The sequence below is a fragment of the Carcharodon carcharias genome, chromosome 3 (genome assembly GCF_017639515.1).
Source record: "Carcharodon carcharias isolate sCarCar2 chromosome 3, sCarCar2.pri, whole genome shotgun sequence".
Lineage (NCBI taxonomy): Eukaryota > Metazoa > Chordata > Chondrichthyes > Lamniformes > Lamnidae > Carcharodon > Carcharodon carcharias.
The window spans coordinates 161,211,444-161,235,196 of NC_054469.1; the positions used below are offsets into that span (position 1 = coordinate 161,211,444).

Genomic DNA, 23,753 nt, shown 5'->3' on the forward strand with positions numbered 1-23,753 from the left:
CCAGAAGGCCTAAGCAAAAGGTTCTGTTCTTGAACTTCTGTTGAGTGTCACTGGAATAGTGCAGTAGGTTGGAGACGGAGAATTCATGTGAAAGCAAAGTAGAGATTTAAAATGACACCAGTCCAAAAGCTTAGGGTCATGCTTGCAGACTGTATGGAGTTGTTCTGCAAAGCAGTCACGCAACTTGCTTTTGGTCTCCCCAATGTAGAGCAGTAAATATTGGTTGATGGCCTATACCCAGAAATGGCCCAGAGAAATTGGGGAAAAGAAAGAAAGAGTCAGAGATGGACCATGTGAAGGTGAGAGAGCAGGGTGAAATTTGGAAACAAGGTTGATGAAATTTTCCAATTCAGGGTGAAAGCAGGAAATGGCCCCGATACAAGCGTCAATGTACTGACTGGTTAATGAGGTGAAAGAGAGGGCCTGAGCAAAGACTGGAACTATGATCAAAGATTCATACAGTTCTCTAAAATTGTAAGCAGCTACTAAAATTGTCTGTTCAATGAGATACTTTTTCACTTTCCCTGATCTTTTGATTACAGTTTCAAAAAATAAGTGGCATTTGACTCTTGAGGCTGACTGAGCACAAATTCTGGGATTTCTTTATCTTGATTTGTGATGACCGTAAAGGGTCCAACTGTTTCTTACTTCAGTCTGTTAGTGTCAGTTAACTTTTGGTAAATTCAATATGCTTACTGCAAACTTTCTACACTTATGTGAGGTCAAAGTGATGTTTCCTCCACTGAAGCTACTGATGCAAAATAATTATTCAGCATGTCCGCAATGTCCATATTTTTATTTTGTTCCTTTTTGTCAATCGTTCATGCAGATATACTACTGGTCTGACACTTTGGCCTGGATTTTAGCAGGTGGTGAGTTCTGCACAGGGGAAAGGAAAGAGGGTGGTGCTGTTGTGAAGCTGTGAAACCCAGAAGAATACCATGCAGAATTTAACTGCAAAGCTCCTTTGAAACCTTTTTCTTCCATGGGGTTCCCATGGAACAGGCAGCCTGTTTGATCGACTTTTAGGCGGACTGCTTCAAAAGGCTGAAGCCTACCAGAAAAGGTACGTGCATTGTGAAAGGGAGAGATTTTGGAGGTATTGGTGGTGGGTTACAATAAGGGATGGGAGGAGTCCGATGGTGATCTGGGAGATGGAGGTGATCTGATAGCGGTCGTGGGGGGGGCCATGATTGTGGGGGTGGGGATCCATTGGTAGCCTGCGGGGGGCTCAGTTGTGGATGGGGGATTTTGGGGGATCTGAGGAATTTCATCTTGAGGATTGTGTAAGGGGGAGTGCGGGGGTGAGAGGGTGGAGGACCGATGTGATCTGGATGTAGGAGCTCAATTGCAGTTTGGGGTGGCTTGTGATGGTGGTTTGGCAGTTCAGATCCCGATGCTGGTTAGGGGGGGTGTGGTGGTCCAATGGTGGATGGGTAGATGGGGCGTGGGAGGTGGGAGGAGAGAGTCAGGGGAGGTGACTTTACTGGGTAGATTTTTGGGTCTGGAGAAAACATTCCTGCTCTTTCTGGCCCACAAACAGTGCTATAAAGGCTGCTAGCTCATGGCTCCAACCATTCTCACCTTCTTTCAGCTGCCAGGTTTCCCGTAGCCTGGAGATCCCAGCTACCTGTAGTTACACAATAGAATGATTGGCCCAGATCTTCCGTTCCCTGAAGGTTGTATCCTGGAAGATGCGCTGGGGACCCCGCAAGCAAGGACTGCACAGGAATTACCCAGGAAGTTCAACTTCTGTTGGGCAATTCCTCTGCAATGGGACCGTCCAAAGCTCCGAATTAAAGTCTTAAACCTCAGATAGCCCCATTTCTTACACGGTTTGGGTCCTCAATTAAGTGCTTAAATAATGATTCTAATTTTTTTTTATTCATTCACGGGATGTGGGCTTCGCTGGCTGGATCAGCATTTATTGCCCATTCCTAGTTGCCCTTGAGAAGGTGGTGGTGAGCTGCCTTCTTGAACTGCTGCAGTCCATGTGCTGTAGGCACACCCACAGCGCTGTTGGGAAGGGAGTTCCAGGATTTTGACCCAGTGACAGTGAAGGAACGGCGATATATTTCCAAGTCAGGATGGTGAGTGACTTGGAAGGGAGCCTTGAAGTGGTGCTGGCAGTGTAGGAATGGTTTATTGGCTTGTAATTTTAATATAATTTTAAATCAACATTATCCTTCTTTTAATATCCTGCTGAATTCATTTGTCTATTTTTGTTGCTACATGATTATTACATGGTTGCATGTTTTTAACCCGCTTACTTAATCTATATATGAATTTTTCGATGTAAGCTACAAGGTAATTCAACTTCAGGCTGCGAATCTCTTGAATAAAATATTATTATTCTTAGAATTACCATTACTAGCATAGCTGGAAGGCCCTTTACCCTGGGTTGGAATCAAACTCAGCAATAAATTCTGGTCTTGCCAGTGGCTCTCACATCCCAAGAACAAATAAGAAAAAGATAAACTATGGTCTTGTAACCCACTGCACCACACAGTACCTGAACAATATAATATATTGTTTATACACATTTGAGCTTTGTCCATATGCCTGACTTGCAGTGTATACATAATGGGGGAAGAGGCAAGATGTTGTAACCCTGTATTTCAGTGCTATTATAAAACTAGTCACATGCAAAATTTCAAATGTTAGTTGCTCTTTTCCCAAATAAAATAAGCCTAATTGTTCCATGCAATCAAATATAGTGCAATATATTTTGCTTGTGGAGATTAAAATTGACTTTAAAAAAAAACTTCCCCTATGTTGTAAATGTTTAATATCTGATATGCCTACCAAATGGAGGCCATTACTGCTTTTTAAAAGGAACCGGGCACAGCAGAGGGACAAAGGAAATGAATAGGCTTTATCATTACTGTATGACTTGACCAAACATTTTAGTGGACTGCTAATTTTCATGAATAGGAAGTCTAGCTCACTAACTACTGACAACATTAATTATTATGCCATTATTTTAAATAGGTGATGCTATGTGGTATCTATTCCTTCCCTCTCACTCAAGTAGAAGAAAATGACAGACCACAATGTCCTTGCTATGCCCTTGTGGAGGAGGTAAGAACGAGCGAATCATTATAAATGCAGTGCAGTCAAAAATCAACAGTAGTAATTTTGAATCACCAGTGCTTAGACTTCAGTTCAGTGATAGTGATAATGTTACTTTAGAGATCCAGACTAGTGGTAAATATTACATTTATGTATGATTTGTCCACGTTGATGAGTTCCAAACTAACTTGATAATGGTGTTAGGCAGTGGAAAGGACAGAGATCATTTAAAAACACAATCTCATGATAAGGTCAATCAAACTTTAAATATCCAATCACTAACACTAATATTTATTTTGTTGAAATTGAATAAACAAGCTTTTAGCACTATGGTAATATTACTGTTCATGGCGGAACTGAAGTCATTGATAATAATTAAATTAAAATCTAACCCTGCATGTAACATTCTCCTACTATGATATATTTTATTGTTAATCTATTTTGTGTAAAAGTCTAAATTATTTTATGGACAAACTTGCCAAATATTTATTCCGACTCCAATGCAAAACAGAGACCCATCACAGCAAATCATTTCATCCAGTTACCTCACTCAGAACCAGTGAGACTTGTTCTCAATCAGATGCAGGCAAACTTGAGTGATAGGCGCATAATCATCTGGATAGGATGCAGGCCTGCTATTCCTGTGACTTTGATTCAGAACTTTCTGCTGGTGAGGTAGGTGCTACATCACCTGTGCTACAAAACTGCCCAGGCGCATTATTTACTGTTTTTATTTAATTAACTACAATACGATCAAATTAAATTCTCAATTAATTTCTTCCAAAGTTAATCAATTTTATATGGTAGATTTTAAGCTTCTCCATTAGAAATTGCTGCACATTAGATTGTGCATTTTCAACTCACACAAGCTTATTCTACCTCAACTTTGGTAGTAAATTGTTCCATCAAGGTACTATATTTGGTCATAATGGTTTTTAAATTAGTAATTTCACCATTAGGGCCACTTTCAAAAACAGTCACAAAAATTATAAATGTTAACATTTTTCTATTGTCTATTTTGTCTTGATTTTAAAATGTTCCTATTTAAGCAGGGAATGTTGAGATATTTGCAAAAACTGACTCGGAGGAGTTTCTGATCCTGACAATGCAAGGGAGCCACATTAACATTGGTAGACACACCCATTAACCAGATGTGCTTCAATGTTTTTTTTATAATTTAGCTGTGTTAACTCAGCTTCTCACAATTAGGCCAAAACTAATTCCATTGAATATATTAGTACTTACTGGGTCAGCATAAAATTCCAAAAATATTTCCTATCCATGTAAAGAAATGAAAGACTGTTAAACTTCATTGTGCTTTTTGAAAAGAATTGATAGCAAGACTTTCAAGGAGCTCTAAGAACAAAAGAACAAATGAAACATATTTGCATTATCTTGTGTTTTATTGCAGGTAAGTTAGGCATCTGTCTTGTGCACTGCACAATAATCACATGAACAACCAGTCATACTATGTTTTTAGTGGTTTTGGTTGAGGCTTGAATGCTAAGAAGAATACTGGGAGAACTTTCTGCTCTTCTTCAAATAGTATTACCAAAAAAGGCAGATGGAGCCTCAGCTCAATATTTCAACTGATGGGCGTCACAGTAACAATGCAGCAGTCCCCAAGTGGGATAGTGATCAGGTGTAGGAACTCCCACTGATTTATCCATTGGACCTTGCATCAAAAAAAGGAACTTGAAAGTGCAGTAAAACAATGGCTGAATTTAATGATGACGGCGGTGACCTTGATGGCAAGCCAGAAAGCCAGGGGCAACCCTGTCACGGCCATTTCCAGAAACCCTGGCATCTGGACTTCTGTTTCTTGAAGGAGGAAAATCCCACTTCCAAGAGCTAAGAGCTGGCAGCTCCTCAGCCCCAGCAGCGCCAATGGGAGAGGTGGCCACTACTGGAACTGCAGCTAGGAACAGCCAACATAGAGGCAGATAAAAGCAAAAAACTGCGGATGCTGGAAATCCAAAACAAAAACAAAAATACCTGGAAAAACTCAGCAGGTCTGACAGCATCTGCGGAGAGAAACACAGTTAATGTTTTGAGTCCGTATGACTCTCCTGTTGAAGAGTCACATGGACTCAAAACATTATCAGTATTCCTCTCCGCAGATGCTGTCAGACCTGCTGAGTTTTTCCAAGTATTTTTGTTTTTGTTATTGAGGAGGCAGGATGTCCCTTGTTCAAAAGCCTGACTGGGGGGACCTGGCATCAGGAAGTGGTGGGCCAACTCCTGCCATTGCTACCTCCCTACACTCCTGCAACACCATACCGGGCTCACTCACCTGTGGCCTCGGGTCTGGCACTGATCCTGGGCATCTGGTGGATGCATTGCTGGCAGATGACACTGCTCCTACTGGCGCTGTCTGCAATGGACAGCTGTCGGCCTCTGACAGGCCTTCAGCTTTTGGGAGGTGGGATTTCCTTGATCTTTGATCCCAGGGAAGGCCCGCTGCTGGCCACTTAAGTGTCTGATTTTAATAGGGACCTCCGTCATCTGAATTAAATACTGCCCTAAGTCTCTAATTGAGGTAAAGTTGGGATACAGATATACAAATCACCAAAAGTAGTGACTTACGTTAATAAAGCCATAAAAAAGAGGAAGCAAAGCATTGGGGTTTATTTCTAGGTGGGTAGAAATGAAAAGTAAAGAAGTTACATTAAACTTGTGTGGAACCTTTGTTGGACTGCACTTAGAGCACTGCTAACCGCTGTCTGAAAAAATGAGGCCAGCTGTTGGCAACGATTCTGCTTTTGCCATTTACACCTGCTCTACACACACCTTTTGTTTCCTTACTTATTCCATTACCACTCCACACTTTTGCCTTGCACTATCATCCCTTTTGTTATTCAGTCTAACTGCCTTCCACCTTGTCATAGACTTTCTGTTGTTTTATTCCTGTCATCCCCCTTCTCTGCTACTGTACTTTCTTAAAAACCTGCTATATATCTCTAACATTTTCTAGTTCTGATGAAAGGTCCTCAGTCTGAAATGTAATTCAATTTCTTCCTCCACAGATGCTGCCTGACCAGCACTTTTTGTTTTTATTTCAAATTTCCAGCATCCAGCATTTTGCCTGAGTATGGTTAACTCCCTGTATGTCTATGTATTCACTACTTCACAGAATCACAAAATTGTTGTGGCGCTTGAGGCCATTCAGCCCATTGTGTCTGCACCTGCTCTCCAAATGAGCATTATGACTTAGTGCCATTCTCCTGCCTTTTCCCCATACCATTGCACATTGTTTCTATTCAAATAATCATCTAATGCCCTCTTGAATGCCTTGATTGAACCTGCCTCCACCACATTTCCAGGCAGTGCATTCCAGACCCAAACCACTCACTGAGTGAAAAAGCTTTGCTCACATCACCTTTGCTTCTTGTGCAGATCACTTCAAATCGGTACCCTCTCATTCTCAATCCTTTTATGAACAGAAATAGTTCCTCCCTATCAACTCTTCCCAGCCCCCTCATGATTTTGAGCACCTATATCAAATTTCCTCTTGGCCTTCTCCTCTCCAAGGGGAACAGTCCCAACCTCTCCAATCTACCTTCATAACTGAAGTTTCTCATCCCTGAAAACATTCTTGTAAACCTCTTTTGCACTCTCTCCAAAGTGTTCACATCCTTCTGATAGTGTGGTGCCCAGAACTGTACACAGTACTCCAGCTGAGGTCTAACTAGAGTCTTAAATAAGCTCAGCATATCCTCCTTGTTCTTGTACTCTGTGCCCCTATTGATAAAACCCAGGACACTGTATTCTTTATTAACTGCTCTCTCCACCTGTCCTGCCACCTTCAATGATCTATGCACATATACACCCAGGTCCCTCTGCTCCTGCACCCCCTTAAGTTTGTACTTTTTTTTTTATATTGCCTCTCCATGTTCTTCCTACAAAAATGCAACAACTCCCACTTTTCCACATTGAACTTCATCTGCCACCTGTCCGGTCTACCACCTTGTCTATGTCCTTTTGAAGTTCTACACTGTCCTCTTCACAGTTTACACTGCCTCCAAATTTCGTATCGTCCATAAACTTTGAAATTGACTCCCGCACACCAAGATCTAGATCATTAGTACATATCAGAAAGAGCAAGGGTCCCAATACTGACCCCCTGGGGAAGTCCACTACAAACCTTCCTCCAGCCGGAAAAATATCCATTGGCCATTAACCTTTATTCCCTATTATTCAGCCAATTTTGTATACATATTGCTACTGTCCCTTTTATTCCATGACCAAAACTTTTCTCACAAGTCTTGTTGTGTGGAACTGTATTGAATGCCTTTTGAAAGTCCATGTGTATCACATCAAAAGCATTACCCTCATCTACCCTTTCTGTTGGCTCTTCAAAAAACTCCAGCAAGTTAGTTAGACACAATTTCCCCTTTAGAAATCCTTGCTGGCTTTTCCTAATCAACCTGCATTTTTCCATAATTCTATCCCGAATAATTGTTCCTAAAAGCTTCCCAATCACTGAAGTTAAACTGACAAGTCTGTAATTGCTGGGGATATCCTTAGAACTTACTTTGAACTTAGTACATGTTGTATAATTGACAAAGTAGGAGTATTCAAACAGACATTTAAGTGTTCTGGAAGCACAATAATAAACATACCTCCAGCAGTTAGTAGAGGGGAGTTGGACCAGGCTGCAGCTAGACAAGTTTACTTGCATCAAACCCACCATTTCTCTCTCTGACCTTCAATCATTAGCTGAGGATACCTATTACCATACCAGCAGAAGGGTATGATAAATCCCGGTTCATTCTGGGAAAAAAACTGAATAATTCAAGACAGTAATTCTCCTTTTTGAAAAACTGGATAAATGGGGAACAGAAACTCTATTCTCCTTTGTCCAATTATCCTATTTCTACTCCTTTAGTGGTTGTTATCAGTGGTTAAAAGGCAGCAAAAAAATTTCCTTTCACAGTCTCTGTCACCATTCAATGAAAATCAAAAGTTTTGCAATATGTAAGAAAATCAAACATGGCAGGAGCATCTAATCAACAATTTCTCTATGCTTTGTGAATCTGCAAAAAAAAGCATGCTAATTGCTCCCACCCCCATGCACATTAGCTGTGGTCCAGATGAAGCACAGTGCAGTTCATTATCCTTACTGTTCATGATAAAGCACAAATATGTGGCCTAAATTTGCAAAGCAAGCATCTCACTGTTTTAGTGAAATTGATCCTTGCTTTTCTAGCCAAAGGGAAGCTACATTCTAAAATTGTGTCTGTACGTCAAATATTGTCTGTAATCATGTGATTTGTACAGCCAATAACTGGGGGAGGAGGCTACTGTCTCAAATCCCTTGAGCTAGTGTATTGATAGCTACTGACTTAGTTTAGTAAATGGTGACAACTACTGCATTTTTGCTAACTTAATGAGGTTGAATAATTGGTATCAATCATTTACATCAAATTATAATTAAAAATTGGTATTTACCACATTCTATTATTAAGCTAATAAAATTATATGTTATCTGATTAACTTGTAATTATTGACAGAAACAGTCATATTTTACACCTGGCCTTTTGAGTTTTCTCTGAAATTTGCAGTTATAAATATCCCAGAGCTAAGCTGCATAACATTGCTGACTTCAGTAGGAAAAACAAAATGTCACTGGCTAGAATCTACTGGTTCCATTTTGAGTCACTAGTAATAGTTAGTACCCTTATTTTTGCTTTATGTTGAACTAGTGTGCTGTTCTATGCTATATATAAATTAAGCCCTTGACAACATTTAAATAATCATTAAATCACAAAAAGGAATAAGATATGAAACATTTCTCACCTATATAATTCCAATTATACATAAGTAATTTGTGCTTTTTGGGTTGATACAACATAAAACTACATTCTATGTTTTTTCCATGTGCTGTTTAGTTATTAAGATAGCTGTAACTAAAAGTTGTACATTATTCACCGGTAATACAACAGCAGCTTGCACCCTAAACATAAATAAAAATGTGAGATAGTTCACTGATAGGTGAATGCTGAGCGCTTAGGGAAGAAGTTGTTATGAGAGATCAACAAAAACTTGGTTGAAGAAGGATTTTGAGTGTTTTTTTAAAGGAGCAGGGTGAAGTAGACAAGCAGTGGGATTTAGGGAGGGGAATCCACTGAGGAGTACTGAATTGCACATTGGTTAAATTGTAATGGATTCAGCTTTTTATCAACACAGCGCAAAAACAAATGTAGAATGTAACAGCTAATATTAAGTTAATCATCTAGGTAACTATATTTAAAGTCATTGGTGTATTTGTATGTATTGAAGCATTCATATGAGAAATTTCTGCATTTACTTTTCAATTCCTTTTTCAAGGGAATCCAAGGTTATTCAATTTAGATGGAAATGTGGAAATCGAAACAAAAGAAGATCAGCCATGATCTTATTGAATGGTGGGTCAGGCTTGAAGGGCCGAATGGTCTACTCCTGTTCCTATTTCTTATCTTCTTATGTTCTAATTGTGGTTAAAATATGAAATTGCATTAATTTCTTTATCAAGAAAGCCAAGCTTCCTGCCACAGCATATTTCTATTGTGACAAAATTGGGAGATAAAATTCAGTCAAATGGATGTTCATTTTTATTAAAGTGCAGGCATCATGAAGCAATAGCTGGTTGCCCACGACTGAAGTTATCAATATCTTTACATGACTGCTCAAAGAATATTGGGCATGCAAGTCTCTGGCAAAAATCATAGATGGCATGAGATCAACACTAACGTCTGAAAGTCTGAAGGGTGATACACAGCAATACACTGAGTATTCATAAATAATGTTTTAATTGTAAAATACACTTCCATAATAATGGGGCAAAATGAAAATATGGAAGATGGTCAGTTTCTTTAGTTTTAATATTTATCAATTATAACAATACGAATGCGGTCGGGGGGCGGGGGTGGACAGATGTTTGCATTATGTCAGTCCTTACCTGTCCCTTGACCAGACTGGCTGCGAACTGCCTCATGACTGCCTCCACAGTGTAGGCGCTGGACCAACCCCGCGGGGTCAGCAGCTCCATGCAGATCGCTCCTCCATCCAGCACGTATCCGTTCTCCAGCCGGGGACTGAGTACCCTCATGAAGGGGGGCGAGAAAGGGAAGTTGTCCGGGAAGTTGAGGTTGAGCAGGATGCACTCGGTGCTCGTTTCCTTCATGTCCTGCCACAGCGCCGAGTCCTTGTCCACCTGCAGCAGCTTGACATTCCATTCGAAGAGGTTGTCCTCCACCAACTCCACGCTGATGAAGTGATCGGTCAGTTTGCGGATGTCCTGCAGCTCCTTCATGAGCCTGCGGCTGCGGACCTGGGCGCAGTGCTGCTTGTTGGGGGGTTGCCCAGGGATGGAGCTGCTGCTGGTGCTGGCCGGAGGCACCTTGCTTCCAGCCTGCTGCTTGTCCTTGTTGCTGTCCTTGGTGGAGGGGGGTTGCTCGGACCTCTTATGGTTGTGTTGTTGTTGATGGTTGTTGTGGTAGTGGTGGTGGTGATCAGACTGGAGCAGGATGCTCTCGTTACTCGAGGAGTTGCACTGCTTGTTGGCATTTTTCTGGCTGCCGCTTTTGGTCGCCTTGCGGGAGCCTTGGTGTTTTGCACCATCGGTGTCTCGATCGTGGAGGCGAATTAGACCAATTTTTCGAAGCAGGGTAGCCATCTCTTGGCAAATCGACGCGTCTTTTTGTCTCCCCCAAAAATAAAAAATCCTTAATAATAATTTTGGACGAAAAGGCTAAAGTGGTCGACGCGAAGGAAAAAAATGCAGTTCAGCACAACTCGTATACATTAGAACGAAATCATTTTTAAAAAGAATCCCATTGATAGAATAAAGAATCGACAGGAATAACTCTCAGCTTCGTAATTTAAAAAAAATAAAGTATCAATTTGCAGTCAGCAAAGTGACCGCTCCTTTACAACCTTCCAAGAAGCTGCCGCACGATGGCAAAAAAGAACCTTTCTTTTTGTTGCTCTTCCAACCTTCTGGATCGTTCAGGGGAAAAAAGAAACAAATCTCCAATTCTTTTTAAAGATCAACCTGTGAAGCTCCGGCCCAGCACTGTGACGCCTGAATCTCGCAGGGCTGAAAGGAGATGTGCTTGGGTGCAGATCAGCTCTCGGGCGGGCTTTGAGCGCTTGTCATTGCGGTGAAGCTCTGCTCTCACTCCCCCAGCGCCAGTGATGGAAAGCCGCCTGTGCACTGGCGCTCCGGACCTGACGTCCAATACGGAGCTTTCATAAATTAAACACCGAGTGCACGTCAGTCTCCCGGCTGCCTGCTACGTCAACCTCGCGTTAAGATATATCACCAGTGCGAGCCACAAAAGAAAAACAGCCCCTGCTTCAATTAAAATTCAAAGAGCATCTGACTCCTTGGCGTTAGCTCGATTTTCTATGCGCTAGTTAAAGGGTCTAATCCCGTCCCTTTGTGCCTTTGCGAGCAATTTGCATTATTTTTAAATCATTAGTAACACAAAGGCAATACAGCACTTCGGGTGGTACTGCAGTGGCTGAGGGGACGCGGGGGTGGGGGTGGGGGAATCAATTAGGACATATTCAGTCAAATCACCCTGTCCACCAGCCTCTGAACAGGGATGCTATGGTTCAACGGTGCATTTCACACGTTTAAAGGTGCACTGCCTTCCATTTTAATTTTACAAGAGAAATATTTGGCAAATCTTGCCTCCATGTGTTTACAGGTGCACAATATAATGGAAACACGGCTAGTGTTCGTGGTACCTTTGAGCATTATGTAAATTGTAATGAAAACATATTCTGTCTTCTTTGACTTTCTTACACAAATAAAAAGGTCTAATGAACAATTTTCTGCAAAAAATATCCCCTTTAAAATGTCCACAAAACCTGAAGAGCATCCAGCCTGTAAATTATCACATCATCACTTCACAGTAATCAGCAATAAAACAACTTGCATTAATATGGCACCAATACAGAGCAAAGCATCCTAAGGCACTTCACAAGATCTATTACCAGACAAAAAATTGTTACTGAGCTACATAAGGAGACATTAGGACAAATGGCCAAAAGCTTGGACAGAGAGATATGTTTTCTGGGGCATTTTAGAGGAAAGTGAGGTAGGTGGAAAGGTTTATGGAGAGAATTCCACAGGGGCTTTGGCAGCTGAAGGCATAGACATCAATGGTGGAGCGATTAAAATTGGAGACGTTTAGGAGGTCAGAATTGGAACAGATCTTGGAAGGTTGTAGGACTGGAAGAGGTACAGTGACAGTTACAGGGAGGGGCAAGGGCATGGAGGGATTTGAAAATGAGGATGAGAAGTTTAAATTTGAGGTATTGCTTAGCTGGGAGCCAAAATATGTCAGCAAGCGCAGGGGTGATGTGCAAACGGTGCTTGTTGGGAAGAGATCAGAGATCTTGGAAGGCTGTAGGACTTGAAGAGCACTTAATGACCTCAAATTTATGGAGAGTAGAACATGGGAGGCTGAGTGGGATTGCAATGGAATAGTTGGGTCTAGAGGTAACAAAGATATTGATGAGGATTTCAGCAGCTGATGAACTAAGGTAGGGGCAGAGTTGGATGATACTTTGGAGGTGGAAACACGCTGTCTTTGTGGGGGCACAGATATTTGGTTGTAATCTTATCTCAGGATCAAATATGACATCAAGTTTGCAATAGCTTAATGCAGCCTCAGGCAGATGCAAGGGGGAGGGTTGGAGTCAGTAGCTTGGGAATGGAATTTGTGGCAGGGGCCAAAAATAATGCCTTCACAATATTTATCTGGAGGTATACTCTGCCCATCTAGTGCTGGATGTCAGACAAGCAGTCTGACAATTTAGAGACATTGGAGGTGTTGAGGGAGGTGGTTGGGTGTTGTTAGTGTACATGTGGAACTTTACATTGTGTTTTTAGATGATATCACTGAGGGCAGAACTTAGATGTGAAATAGGAGAGGATCAAAGATAGATCCTTGGGGGATTCCAGAGGTAACAGTGTTGAAGTGGAAGAATGGTATCGGCCAGGGCAGTCTGACCAAGCTGGATGCCTGAAGAGAGACTTTGGCAGGGGTGAGCAATTGTTGGTCAACCCTGTTGAAGGCTGCAGACAGATTGAGAAAGGTGAGGAGGGATAGTTTACCACAGTCACATTCACATTGGATAGCATTTGTGATGCTGATATGGGGAATTTCAGTATTGTGGCTCCTACTGGAGTGAAGGTGCAGGAATAATAGGCATGGATAAGGGAGCCAACAACGCATTTGAGGATTTTGGGGAGGGAAAAAATAAACGAAATGCTGAAAACACTCAGCAGGTCTGACAGCATCTGCAGAGAGAGAAACAGAGATAATGTTTCAGTTCGATGATAATTCATCAGAACTGAAAAAAGCTAAAGATTTAACAGAGTTTAAGCTGTACAGAGAGAAGCAAAGATTGAGTGGGGGAACAAACAAAAGAGAAGACCTGTGATAGGGTGAAAGGCGGAATAAATAACAAAAAAGGATGTTGGTGCAAAAGAAGGTGGTACAGGTGCAAGCAAAGACACAAAAGAGAGGTCTGGAGAATCTGTAAATGGCAACAGCAGAATCATTACCATCAGTTGATGTGTAAAAAAAAGGGAACAGAGGTTATGATGTGAAATTGTTGAACTTGGTGCTGAATTTGGAAAGCTGTAAAGTGTCTAAATGAAAGATGAGTCTTTGTTCCTTGAGCTTCTATTGAAATGTTTTGGGACAGTGTAGGAGACCAAGGGCAGAGACATCAAAGTAGCAACATTGTGGGGGGGGGGGGGGGGGGGGGGGGGGGAGGAGGAGGAGGAGGAGGAGGAGGAGGAGAGTTAAAAGGATGGTTGAATGGAAACTCAGGGTCACGCTTGTGGACTGCATGGAGGTGTTCAGCAAAACAATCAGCCAATCTGTGTTTGGTCTCCCCAGTATAGAAAAAAGCAGATTGTGAGCAGTAAATATACTAAATTGAAAGAAGGAAATCACTGTTTCAGCTGGAAAGAGTGTTTGGGATCATGGATGCTCCTATAATTACTCAAAGCTACTATATTCCAGCAAACCCCTGCTCACCCCATTCCCAAAATTTTATTCAATACCAAAGAACCTGTGCATTGAACCATCAGGATTCTGTTGAAAATCTCATGAAACTGATTTAAAGTAAATGTTTTACTCATATTTGTCCATCAAGATTTTGTATATTCCTTACAAGTGTGCTTGCAAGCTTAGACCCAGATCAATGAAACTGTAAACTGATGTTTGAACAAGAGGATTGTATAATTTCATTGGAAGGTAAAATTGAGGGTTTAACACAGAGAAGCTATGAAGTAAAATGGATGATTTGAATAGAGATTCAGGTTGGCTAAGCTCTGCATCTTTGAGATATGGTGAGGTTCCAATAGATGAAACTGAACAGTAAAATGAAAAGCAGTCTCTAGCCAGAACATGATATTGCATATCATTTGTGCTGATCTATCTGGGAGGTATTTGACTGATAAGATAAATCAACTCAAGGTTCTTCTTCAAAACAAAACCATTGCAATGGAAAATATAAATTGAAAGGCAATAACTCCAATCTCAGTGGTTGCAGAAAAATCTATATGAACAAGGGAATCAGCACCTGGAGACACCTAATACCCCACATTAAACTCTGGCAATATCTATCACAACAGAAGGCAATTCAAGTTGCTGTTTCCCAAGAACATGATGAAAAGATAAATGTTGGTGCCACTCTGGCCAACAATGCTAATAGACTATCAGACAGGGCATAACTCACAGGAGATACACAGGCAGCTAACACACTGATCAGCTGGGAACAGAACACTAATCAATAATGAACTCCAGTAAATACACAATTAATTGTTAAAGATATATGTGGAAATGTAGTCACAAGTGTGATGAAATGTATTAGTGAGTGGAGGCCGGGGTGCATGGACGAGGGAGCAAATAGTTTGCTCTGGGACTGTTGATTGAAAGGGGTAATTTATTTAAATTGATAGGCCCTGGATTTATGATTTGTGGAAAAAACATCACCTAACACAGACTAATAAAAAACAAGCTCAGACATAGGTGGTGGCATATACCCTATTGAGGTAAAGGGGGAGTAGAGAGAAAAAACGGATGGATGAACACTTTGAAAAGATTATTGGCCAAATTTTACGGTCAGCGTCCATGAAATAATCCATCGATCTCTCATTTCACCTCTATCATTGTGCAGTGATACTGCAACCGAATGCAGCAATTCTATACTGGGCATTCACAGTATAGAACAGCAGTGATGTCATCAGGCTGGTCCAAGGAGCCAATCACATTAAAGAATTTTCATAGACCTGCCCAAACAGAAAACTAAAGGTACCAAAGTAAAATCACTTCTATAAACTTTTACATAGAACAAATTAAAGACTGGGGCATACACATGGGGTGATGGTAGAAGCCAAATTATTCTGAAAAAAAAACTTTTTAAAAAGCTGAAAACGTCGACAGCACTCTATGATTAAAAGAAACATTTTTTCAGCGTCAGGTCTGTTGTTCGTCAAATTGTATTCATTGCATCGCCGTTAAACACCCAGTTACGCCTAACTGAACAAAGTGTAACTTTTTAAAGGGGTATCAAACGTGATGTAGGGCGGGAATGTTGATGTTTTCATTGACTGCAATGATTGCCAGTTCTGGGAGGTGGTGTCTACAGTGCACAGTCTGTGTCAAAACCTGGGTCCATAGCGCTGCCTTTGTCAGAACCCCGAGTGACTGACCGAAATTTCAGGATTCTGCACTAATCTGCACATGTCCGGCACCCTGAAGTTGCGGTGAGTTTCAGAGGTGTAGTGACGGCTGTAAATCCCCCTCGAAAAATCCGGCCCAATATTCTGGGGCTAGGCAGAATGAAAGAGGTGAGAAATTTTCCATCCTTTGCTGGAGCCTCTGAAAAGTAAGTACATCGTTAAATTTTATTTTTTCTTTTTTATAGATTCAAACTATATTTATTAGTATTTATTAATTTCTAGCACTTTATTCTATGTGTCTCTTTCCTAGTCCTTTTGATCAACCTAGTCCCCTAATTCTTGTTTTGTTCTTACCTGGTTTCCTGGAGGTGCCGGGGTAGTCTATAGTGACTCAACGTCCATTTTTTACTTCGTGTTCATGGCCAAATGGCTGTCTTAAATTTATTGCTTCCACCTAATAGTATAGCTTATATCGAGAATATGCCACATTGAGAATCAGGATAGCAAACTCACATTCTACCAGTTTGATACAACAGGTTTGGATGTTGCCTTGCTGCAGCACAATACAAGTCGTACATGAGGTATGTCAATGAAAGCTAACATGTTTTACAGGATACGTTTGATATTTGACATTCACAGACAGAGGCACCTTGTTACAACCTTTATATAAGCCTAAACTCATCACCACAAGAAGACACATCTAATGAGATTTAGCAGATTGTAATAGTTTAATCCAGATAAAGCCTAAATTTCAGTAGATTTAGGTCAAGGGTGCATGTTGTGCCTGTCTGGTCCCTGTATAGCAAAAAAGAACCTCTAAAGTCCATGTTTCTTCCAACAGTTGGATCTTATGTTCATGGTTGGGTGGCATTTGTTGTAAGCAGAGCAACACTTCTGAGCTAAAGTTAATATCATTATTCATCTGTGTGCAAGTTTAGAAAGTGGCTTCTAATCATGGGGAGCCACTTACTGGAGAATATATATGATACCCATGACATTTCTCATCATCTTCAAAGGTGTTGAATAAACATTACCAGAACAATATGAATAGACTGAAACTATCAGGTTATATTTATTTAGATTGTGAAATCAAAAGCAATAGTCACAACTATGACACAATGCTTGTTTGTCCACCAGTGATTTATATTCAGAAAGCTACTTGTAATAGTATCTGACAAAAATCAAATGCTTTGGTTAGGAACATTGGGTTTGTCTCATTTGAAGACCTTGGACTGAGACATTAGTGGAGATTTTCCTGAGTCTGTGCCCAGGTGATTGTGGGCACAGTGAATATTGGAAAATTGTGTGTACAGGAGTATACATCTGCAATGGAACTTGACTGATTTTCCTTCCATTTTAATGAACAGAAGGAAAGACAGGTCAAGTTCCTTTACATACATTTGCTCCAACCCACCTGATTTTCTCATGTTCACTGTACACAGGCTGCAAAATCATTTAGATAAATGCAAAATACTGTGGATGCTGGAAATCTGGAACAAAAACAAAAATCCTGGAAGAACTCAGCAGGTCTGACAGCATCTGCGGAGAGGAATACAGTTAACGTTTCGAGTCCAAATGACTCTTCATCAGAACTAAGGAAAAATAGAAAAGAGGTGAAATATAAGCTGGTTTAAGGGGGTTGGGGGTGGGTGGGATAGGTAGAGCTGGATAGAGGGCCAGTGATAGGTGGAGATTGCCAAAAGATGTCATAGACAAAAGAACAAAGAGGTGTTGATGGTGGTGATATTATCTAAGGAATGTGCTAAAGGGGACATTAAGGGTAGAAAGCAGGACCAGCAAGGTACAGATAGCCCTAGTGGGGGTGGGGTGGGGGGGATCAAAATAGGCTAAAAATTTTGGTAGAGATAAAACGATGAATGGAAATAAATTTAAAAATAATGGAAATAGGTGGGAAAAGAAAAATATATATAAATTATTGGAAAAGGGGAGGGGGGTTGTAAGGGGGGTGGGGATGGAAGAGAGAGTTCATGATCTAAAGTTGTTGAACTCAATATTCAATCCGGAAGGCTGTAAAGTACCTAGTCAGAAGATGAGGTGCTGTTCCTCCAGTTTGCATTGAGCTTTACTGGAACATTGCAGCAGGCCAAGGACGGACATCTTGGGCATGAGACCAGGGTGGTGTGTTGAAATGGCAAGCGACAGGGGTCTGAGTCATGCTTGCGGACAGACCGAAGGAGTTCTGCAAAGCGGTCACCCAGTTTGTGTTTGGTCTCTCCAATGTAGAGGAAACCGCATTCGGAGCAGTGGATGCGGTAAACCAAATTGGAGGAGATGCAAGTGAAATGCTGCTTCCCTTGAAAGGAGTGTTTGGGCCCTTGGATGGTGAGGAAGGGGGAAGTAAAGGGGCAGGTGTTGCATGTTCTGCGGTTCTATGGGAAGGTGCCGTGGGAGGGGGTTGAGGTGTAGGGGGTGATGGCAACTGCAGAAGGTGCAACACCTGCCCCTTTACTTCCCCCACCCCACCACCACTAGGACTATCTGTACCTTGCTCGTCCTGCTTTCTACCCTTAATGTCCCCTTTAGCACATTCCTTAGATAATATCACCACCATCAACACCTTTTTGTTCTTTTGTCTATGACATCTTTTGGCAATCTCCAGCTATCACAGGCCCTCTATCCAGCTCTACCTGCCCCACCCCACCCTTAAACCAGCTTATATTTCACCTCTTTTCTACTTTTCCTTAGTTCTGATGAAGAGTCATTTGGACTTGAAACATTAACTGTGTTCCTCTCCGCAGATGCTGTCAGACCTGCTGAGTTTTTCCAGGTATTTTTGTTTTTGTGCAAAATCATTTTATGTGAATGATGTGAGATTCAGTTTGTTTTCTTACTCTTAAGTTTGAACCAAAAGTATCCAGAACAACAGTTTTGTGACAGTGCCTTTTATATTGAAGATATGGACAGAGCATATAATACATTAACACTTAAATAATTTCCAACAATGGATCATACCACAATGAACTTCTATTTTTTTTGCTTATACAAAACAGATTTGCTAGCCATGTTTTGGTCAAGGGTACATTGTTCAGACTGATATACTGCAAATGGAGTACCTCCTGTACTGCAGAAACAGATAGCTGCAGACTGTAACTCGTATCATGTTGAGTGGCACTATCATTGTGCTAAATGGAATAGATTCAGAACAAACCTAGCAGCTCAAAACTGGGCATCCATGAAGTGTTGTGGGCCATCAGCAGAATTATATACAACCACAATCTGTAACTTCATGGCCTGGCATATCCCTAACTCTGTAGGTGGTATTTAATGGAGGCAATGGGGGTCTTGCCTGCCTGGTGGAGAGCCAGCAAGAACCTGGTGTTGCCTCTTTTAGCAATGGCCCACCATATTAAGTGCCACTCAAACAATTAACTGGACAATGGCGGGCATTCCCCAGAATTAAGGACCCTGGGGGTGGAAGTCCAGCCTGCCGAGAACTGTTGGCCAATCAGAGGCCAGCAGCTCGATTGAGCCATGCCATTACTGGGGAGGCAGCTGCTGCTGCTGGCACAGCACCCACCTGGCACCTAGTTTTGTCACTAGATCCAGCCACAGGTGAGTGATGATGTGAGTGGAGTTGTGGGGTGGGGGTTGCAGAGGGGAGGGTTGGGGAGTCAGCAGCAAGGGCAGGGACACAGATGTCTACCCTCTATTGATTTTAGGTCCCTCAGTCAGGCACTGAGTGCCTTTGAACAAGGGACTCGCCTGGCAGTCCAGAAGCAACCCTGCATGAGTTTGCTTGTTGTACTTCCTGCATGGTGAGGCCCCTATCTGCTGTTGGGCTAATACCAGTGGCGGTGACATGAAGCCCTTAAGTGGGAATTAATTGCCCACTTAAGGGCCTCAATTGACAGTGAGGTGGGAGGGCATCCGTAGGCCGTCCCGCCACAGACTTAACTGGGGTGGAGGTGGGAAGGTAGTGGGAGGTTCAATACTCTGCTTCCCACCAGATTAAATGCCCCCACTGCCTCCAAACTCACCACGGGAGAAAGCTTTAAATACCACCCTACCATTATCATCTAGCCAAGGGGCCAACACTGATTCAATGAGGAGTGTAAAGGAGCATGCAAAGAGCAGCACCAAACCTAAAAATGAGGTGCCAACCCTGGTGAAGCTACAACACGGGACTACATGCATTCAAAACAGTAAAACTGGCATGCCATGAACAAAGCTAAGCAATCCCACAACTAGCATTCAGGTCAAGCCTCTAAAGTCTTGTCACATCAGTCATGAATGGTGAAAATTAAACAACTAACTGGAAGTGGAGGCTCCACAAACATCCCTATCCAGAATTATTGGGGAGCCCAGCCTGTCTGCAAAAGACAAGGCTGAAGCACTTGTAATTGTCTTCATCCATAAGTGCTGAGTGGATGATACACCTCAGCCTCCTCCTGAGGTCCAAACCATCATGGATAGAAGTCTTCTGCTAATTTGATTTACTCCAAATAATATCAAGAAACAAGACATTAGATACAGCAAAGGCTATGGCCAGTACTGAGGATGTGCTTAAGAAATAGCCATGCTCCTGGTCAAGCTGTTCCAGTACAGCTACAACATTGGCACATACCTGACAATGTGGAAAATTGCCCTTTTCACAAAAAGCAGGACAAATCCAATCTGACCAATTACCACCCATCTCTCTCTTCTCAATCATCAGCAAAATGATGGAAGGTGTTGTTGAAAGTGGTATCAAGCTACGCTTACTCTCCAATAAGCTGCTCACTGATGCTCAGCTGGGGTTTGACAAGGGCCACTCAGCTGCAGACCTCATTACAGTATTGGTTCAAACATAGACAAAACAGCTGGTTTGTAGAGGTGAGGTTAGAGTGACTGCCCTTGACATCAAGGCAGCATTTACCTGAGTGTGGCTTAAAGGAGCCTTAGCAAAAATGAAGTCAATGGGAATCGAGGGAAAAATCTCCACTTGTTGGAGTCATACTTAGCACAAAGGAAAATATTCCTACCTGTTGAAGGCTAATCATTTTAGCCCCAGAACATCACTGCAGGAGTTCCTCAGGGTAGCGTCCTTGGCACAACTATCTTCAGCTGCTCCATCAGTGATGTTCCCTCCATCAAAATGCTAGATGTGCAATCATCAGCAAAGATCCCCACAATGTTCAGTACCATTCACAACTCCTCAAATACTGGAGTAGTCCATGCTTGCATGTAGCAAGAGTAGATAACATTCAACCTTGGGCTGACAAATGGTAAGTAGCATTTGTGTCACACATGTGCCAGGCAATTTCCAACAAGAAAAAATCTAACTGTCTCCCCTTGCAGTTCAACAGCATTACCACCATTGAATCACCCACCAACAACATCTTGGGGGATCACTATTAGCCAGAAACTTAACTGGCCCAGCCATAAAAATAACGTGGCTGCAACGGCAGATCAGAGGCTGGGAATGCTGCAGCAAATACCTCATCTCCTAACTCGCCATAAGCTATCCACAAGGCACAAGACTGAAGTGTGATGGAATACTGTCCACTTGCTTGGATAATTGCAGCTCCAGCAACACTCAAAAAGCTCAACATCATCCAGGGCAAAGCAGCTGGCTTTATTTGCACCCCATTCCCCACCTTAAACATTCAGTCCTCCACCACAGTTGCATGGCGGCAGCAGTGTGTACCATATACAAGATGCACTGCAGCAACTCACCAAGGCTCCCTCAACAGCATCTTCCAAACTTGTGACCTCTACCACTGGAAAACAAGGGCAACAGATACACTGGAACATTACTGCCTGCAATTCCCCTCTACACACCGTCCTGACTCAGAAATGTATCACTATTCCTTCACTATCGTTGAGTCAAAATTTGGGAACTTCCCTCCCTACCAGCACTGTGAGTGTACCTACACCAGATGGACTGCAGTGGGTCAAGAAGGCAGCTCAGCATCACCTCAAGGGCAATTAAAGATGAGCAATAAATGCTGGCCTTGCCAGCGATGCTCATAAAATCTCATGAATAAATAAAGAAAATCATGCAAGCATTCTGTTTTCCACCCTTTTACAACAAATGTGTTTAAGTATTCTGTCAAGTTCAATGAATTTAGTGCTACAACGGAGCTCTTCATAATCTTGTGTCTCACAGTAGCACTTGGGTTCCTTACCTCTGCCTCAGTTTCTTTTGGGCCAGTAATTGCTTACTTTAATTTCCACCTTGTGTAATATTTTAAATCCATAGAAACACCTCTGTGATCTGCTGAACTGTACTGTCACTAGATCATAGGGTTGTCAATTGATCAACTAGTTAAGTGAATCACCTGCTGGTCAATTTGTATGAAGCCTTCGCCCCAGCTCATTAACTGTCTAGTAGGCTTGAAGCTGCAAAATGTTCAGTCCTTCATCAAGCAATCATCCTTGAATCATTTGGAAGAATTTCTAGAAAATATGTTATTAACATGAACTCAACTGATTCATTGCAAATCCTCACGTTGTCTTCCTGTGATCACAACTTCAATCCACCTTCTGTTTCTATCAATAATTTTCTGTAATTCTTGTATTGAACTGTCCAGAACATTTTAAATTTATGCCTGTATACTTCAAAAGTGGTGAAAATATCTCATTACTAAATTATAATCTGCACTATACATAAGATCTACTCATTAAAATGGAGTAAATGCTTTACTTATATGGTGTCAGCTTTTCTTTCCACTCTTCATTCATCTGCCGATAATGTTTTCATTAGAATTTAAATGTTGTTAAGAAACCGTCTGTCTTATCCTCTTCATCAAAGTTTGGGAAAAGGCTAAACTTGGCAAAAGTACTTTGGGCAGAAACCACTCCGAACATATGAATTAGGAACAGGTGTAGGCCATTCGGTGCCTTGAGCCTGCTCTGCCATTCAATAAGATCATGGCTGATCTGATTGTGGCCTCAACTCCACATTCTGCCTACCCCCAATAACCTTTGACTCCTTTGTTAGTCAAGAATCTATCTACCTCTGCTATAAAAGTATTCAATGACCCTGCCTCCACCAATCTAAAGATTTATGACTCTCTGAAAGAAAAAAATTCTTCTCATCTCATTCTTAAATGGGAGATCCCTATTTTTAAACAGTGCCCCCTAGTTCTACTCTCTCCTACAAGGGGAAGTATCCTTTCAGCATCCACCCTGTTAACTCCTGTCAGAATGTTATGTTTTTCAAAAAGATCACGTATGAATCCTCTAAACTCAAATGGATACAGGCCTAGCTTGTCCAAGTTTTCTTTGTAAGATAACCCTGCATCTCAGGTATCAATCGAGTGACCCTTCTCTGAGCTGTCTCTAACGCTTAAATAAGGAGATTGAAACTGTGCACAGCACTCTAGATGTGATCTACCATTGCCCTGTATAACTGTAGCAAAACATCCCTACTTTTATATTCCATTCCCCTTGTAACAAACTACAACATTTGTTGGGAAATAGAGACAATTTAAGTAAGTTTTATTGGTATTTGTGGGTGTTAAGAATGAGTTTTAGCTTTAAAGTTTAAGTTTGATTTGTATTTATATATCTGTGTGTTAAGAAAGGTCAAATGGAGTTTTAGTTTCACTTTAAAAAGGTGCTTGCATTTCTAATGAGAGTTTATGACTTAAGAAGGTAAACAAACAAGGGTAGAAGAAACAGTGCTGTTGCCTAGCAACAGGGGTCCAGAAAGGCAGATCCCTCCCACAGACACACACACACAAGAAGAAAGACAGCAGTTTGTTTTGGAAGCTGTTGGCATTCAGCTGGTTTGGAAGACAGCTGCAAAACAGAAACCACCTAGAAGGGACAGATAGCTAGTCCCAAGCTAAAGAAAAGGCCCCAAAATCCAGGGAAATGGAAGAAGAGAAAGTCCCAAGCAGACCTTCTAGTCAAAGGGAGGATAGGAGCCTGGAAAGTGTCCAGCTAAGTGAAGTTAAGAGTGAGGGGCAGAGATAAAGGCTCTCTGGGCATGTGAAGCAGTGGTAGTGTTGATGGCTGAGTTGATGAGAGAGACTGCCCT

General features: G+C 41.7%; 1 protein-coding gene across 1 annotated transcript in view; it reads right to left on the bottom strand.

Moving 5' to 3' along the window:
• ube2ql1 (ubiquitin-conjugating enzyme E2Q family-like 1) overlaps window positions 1-11,265 on the bottom strand; it is a 38,555-nt gene extending 27,290 nt beyond the window's left edge. The window contains exon 1 of the mRNA XM_041183361.1: window positions 10,013-11,265. Coding sequence (XP_041039295.1) covers window positions 10,013-10,729 — 717 coding nt within the window. The 5' untranslated portion in view covers window positions 10,730-11,265. The remainder of the gene's footprint in view (window positions 1-10,012) is intronic.
• Between the last annotated feature and the right edge of the window lie 12,488 nt (window positions 11,266-23,753).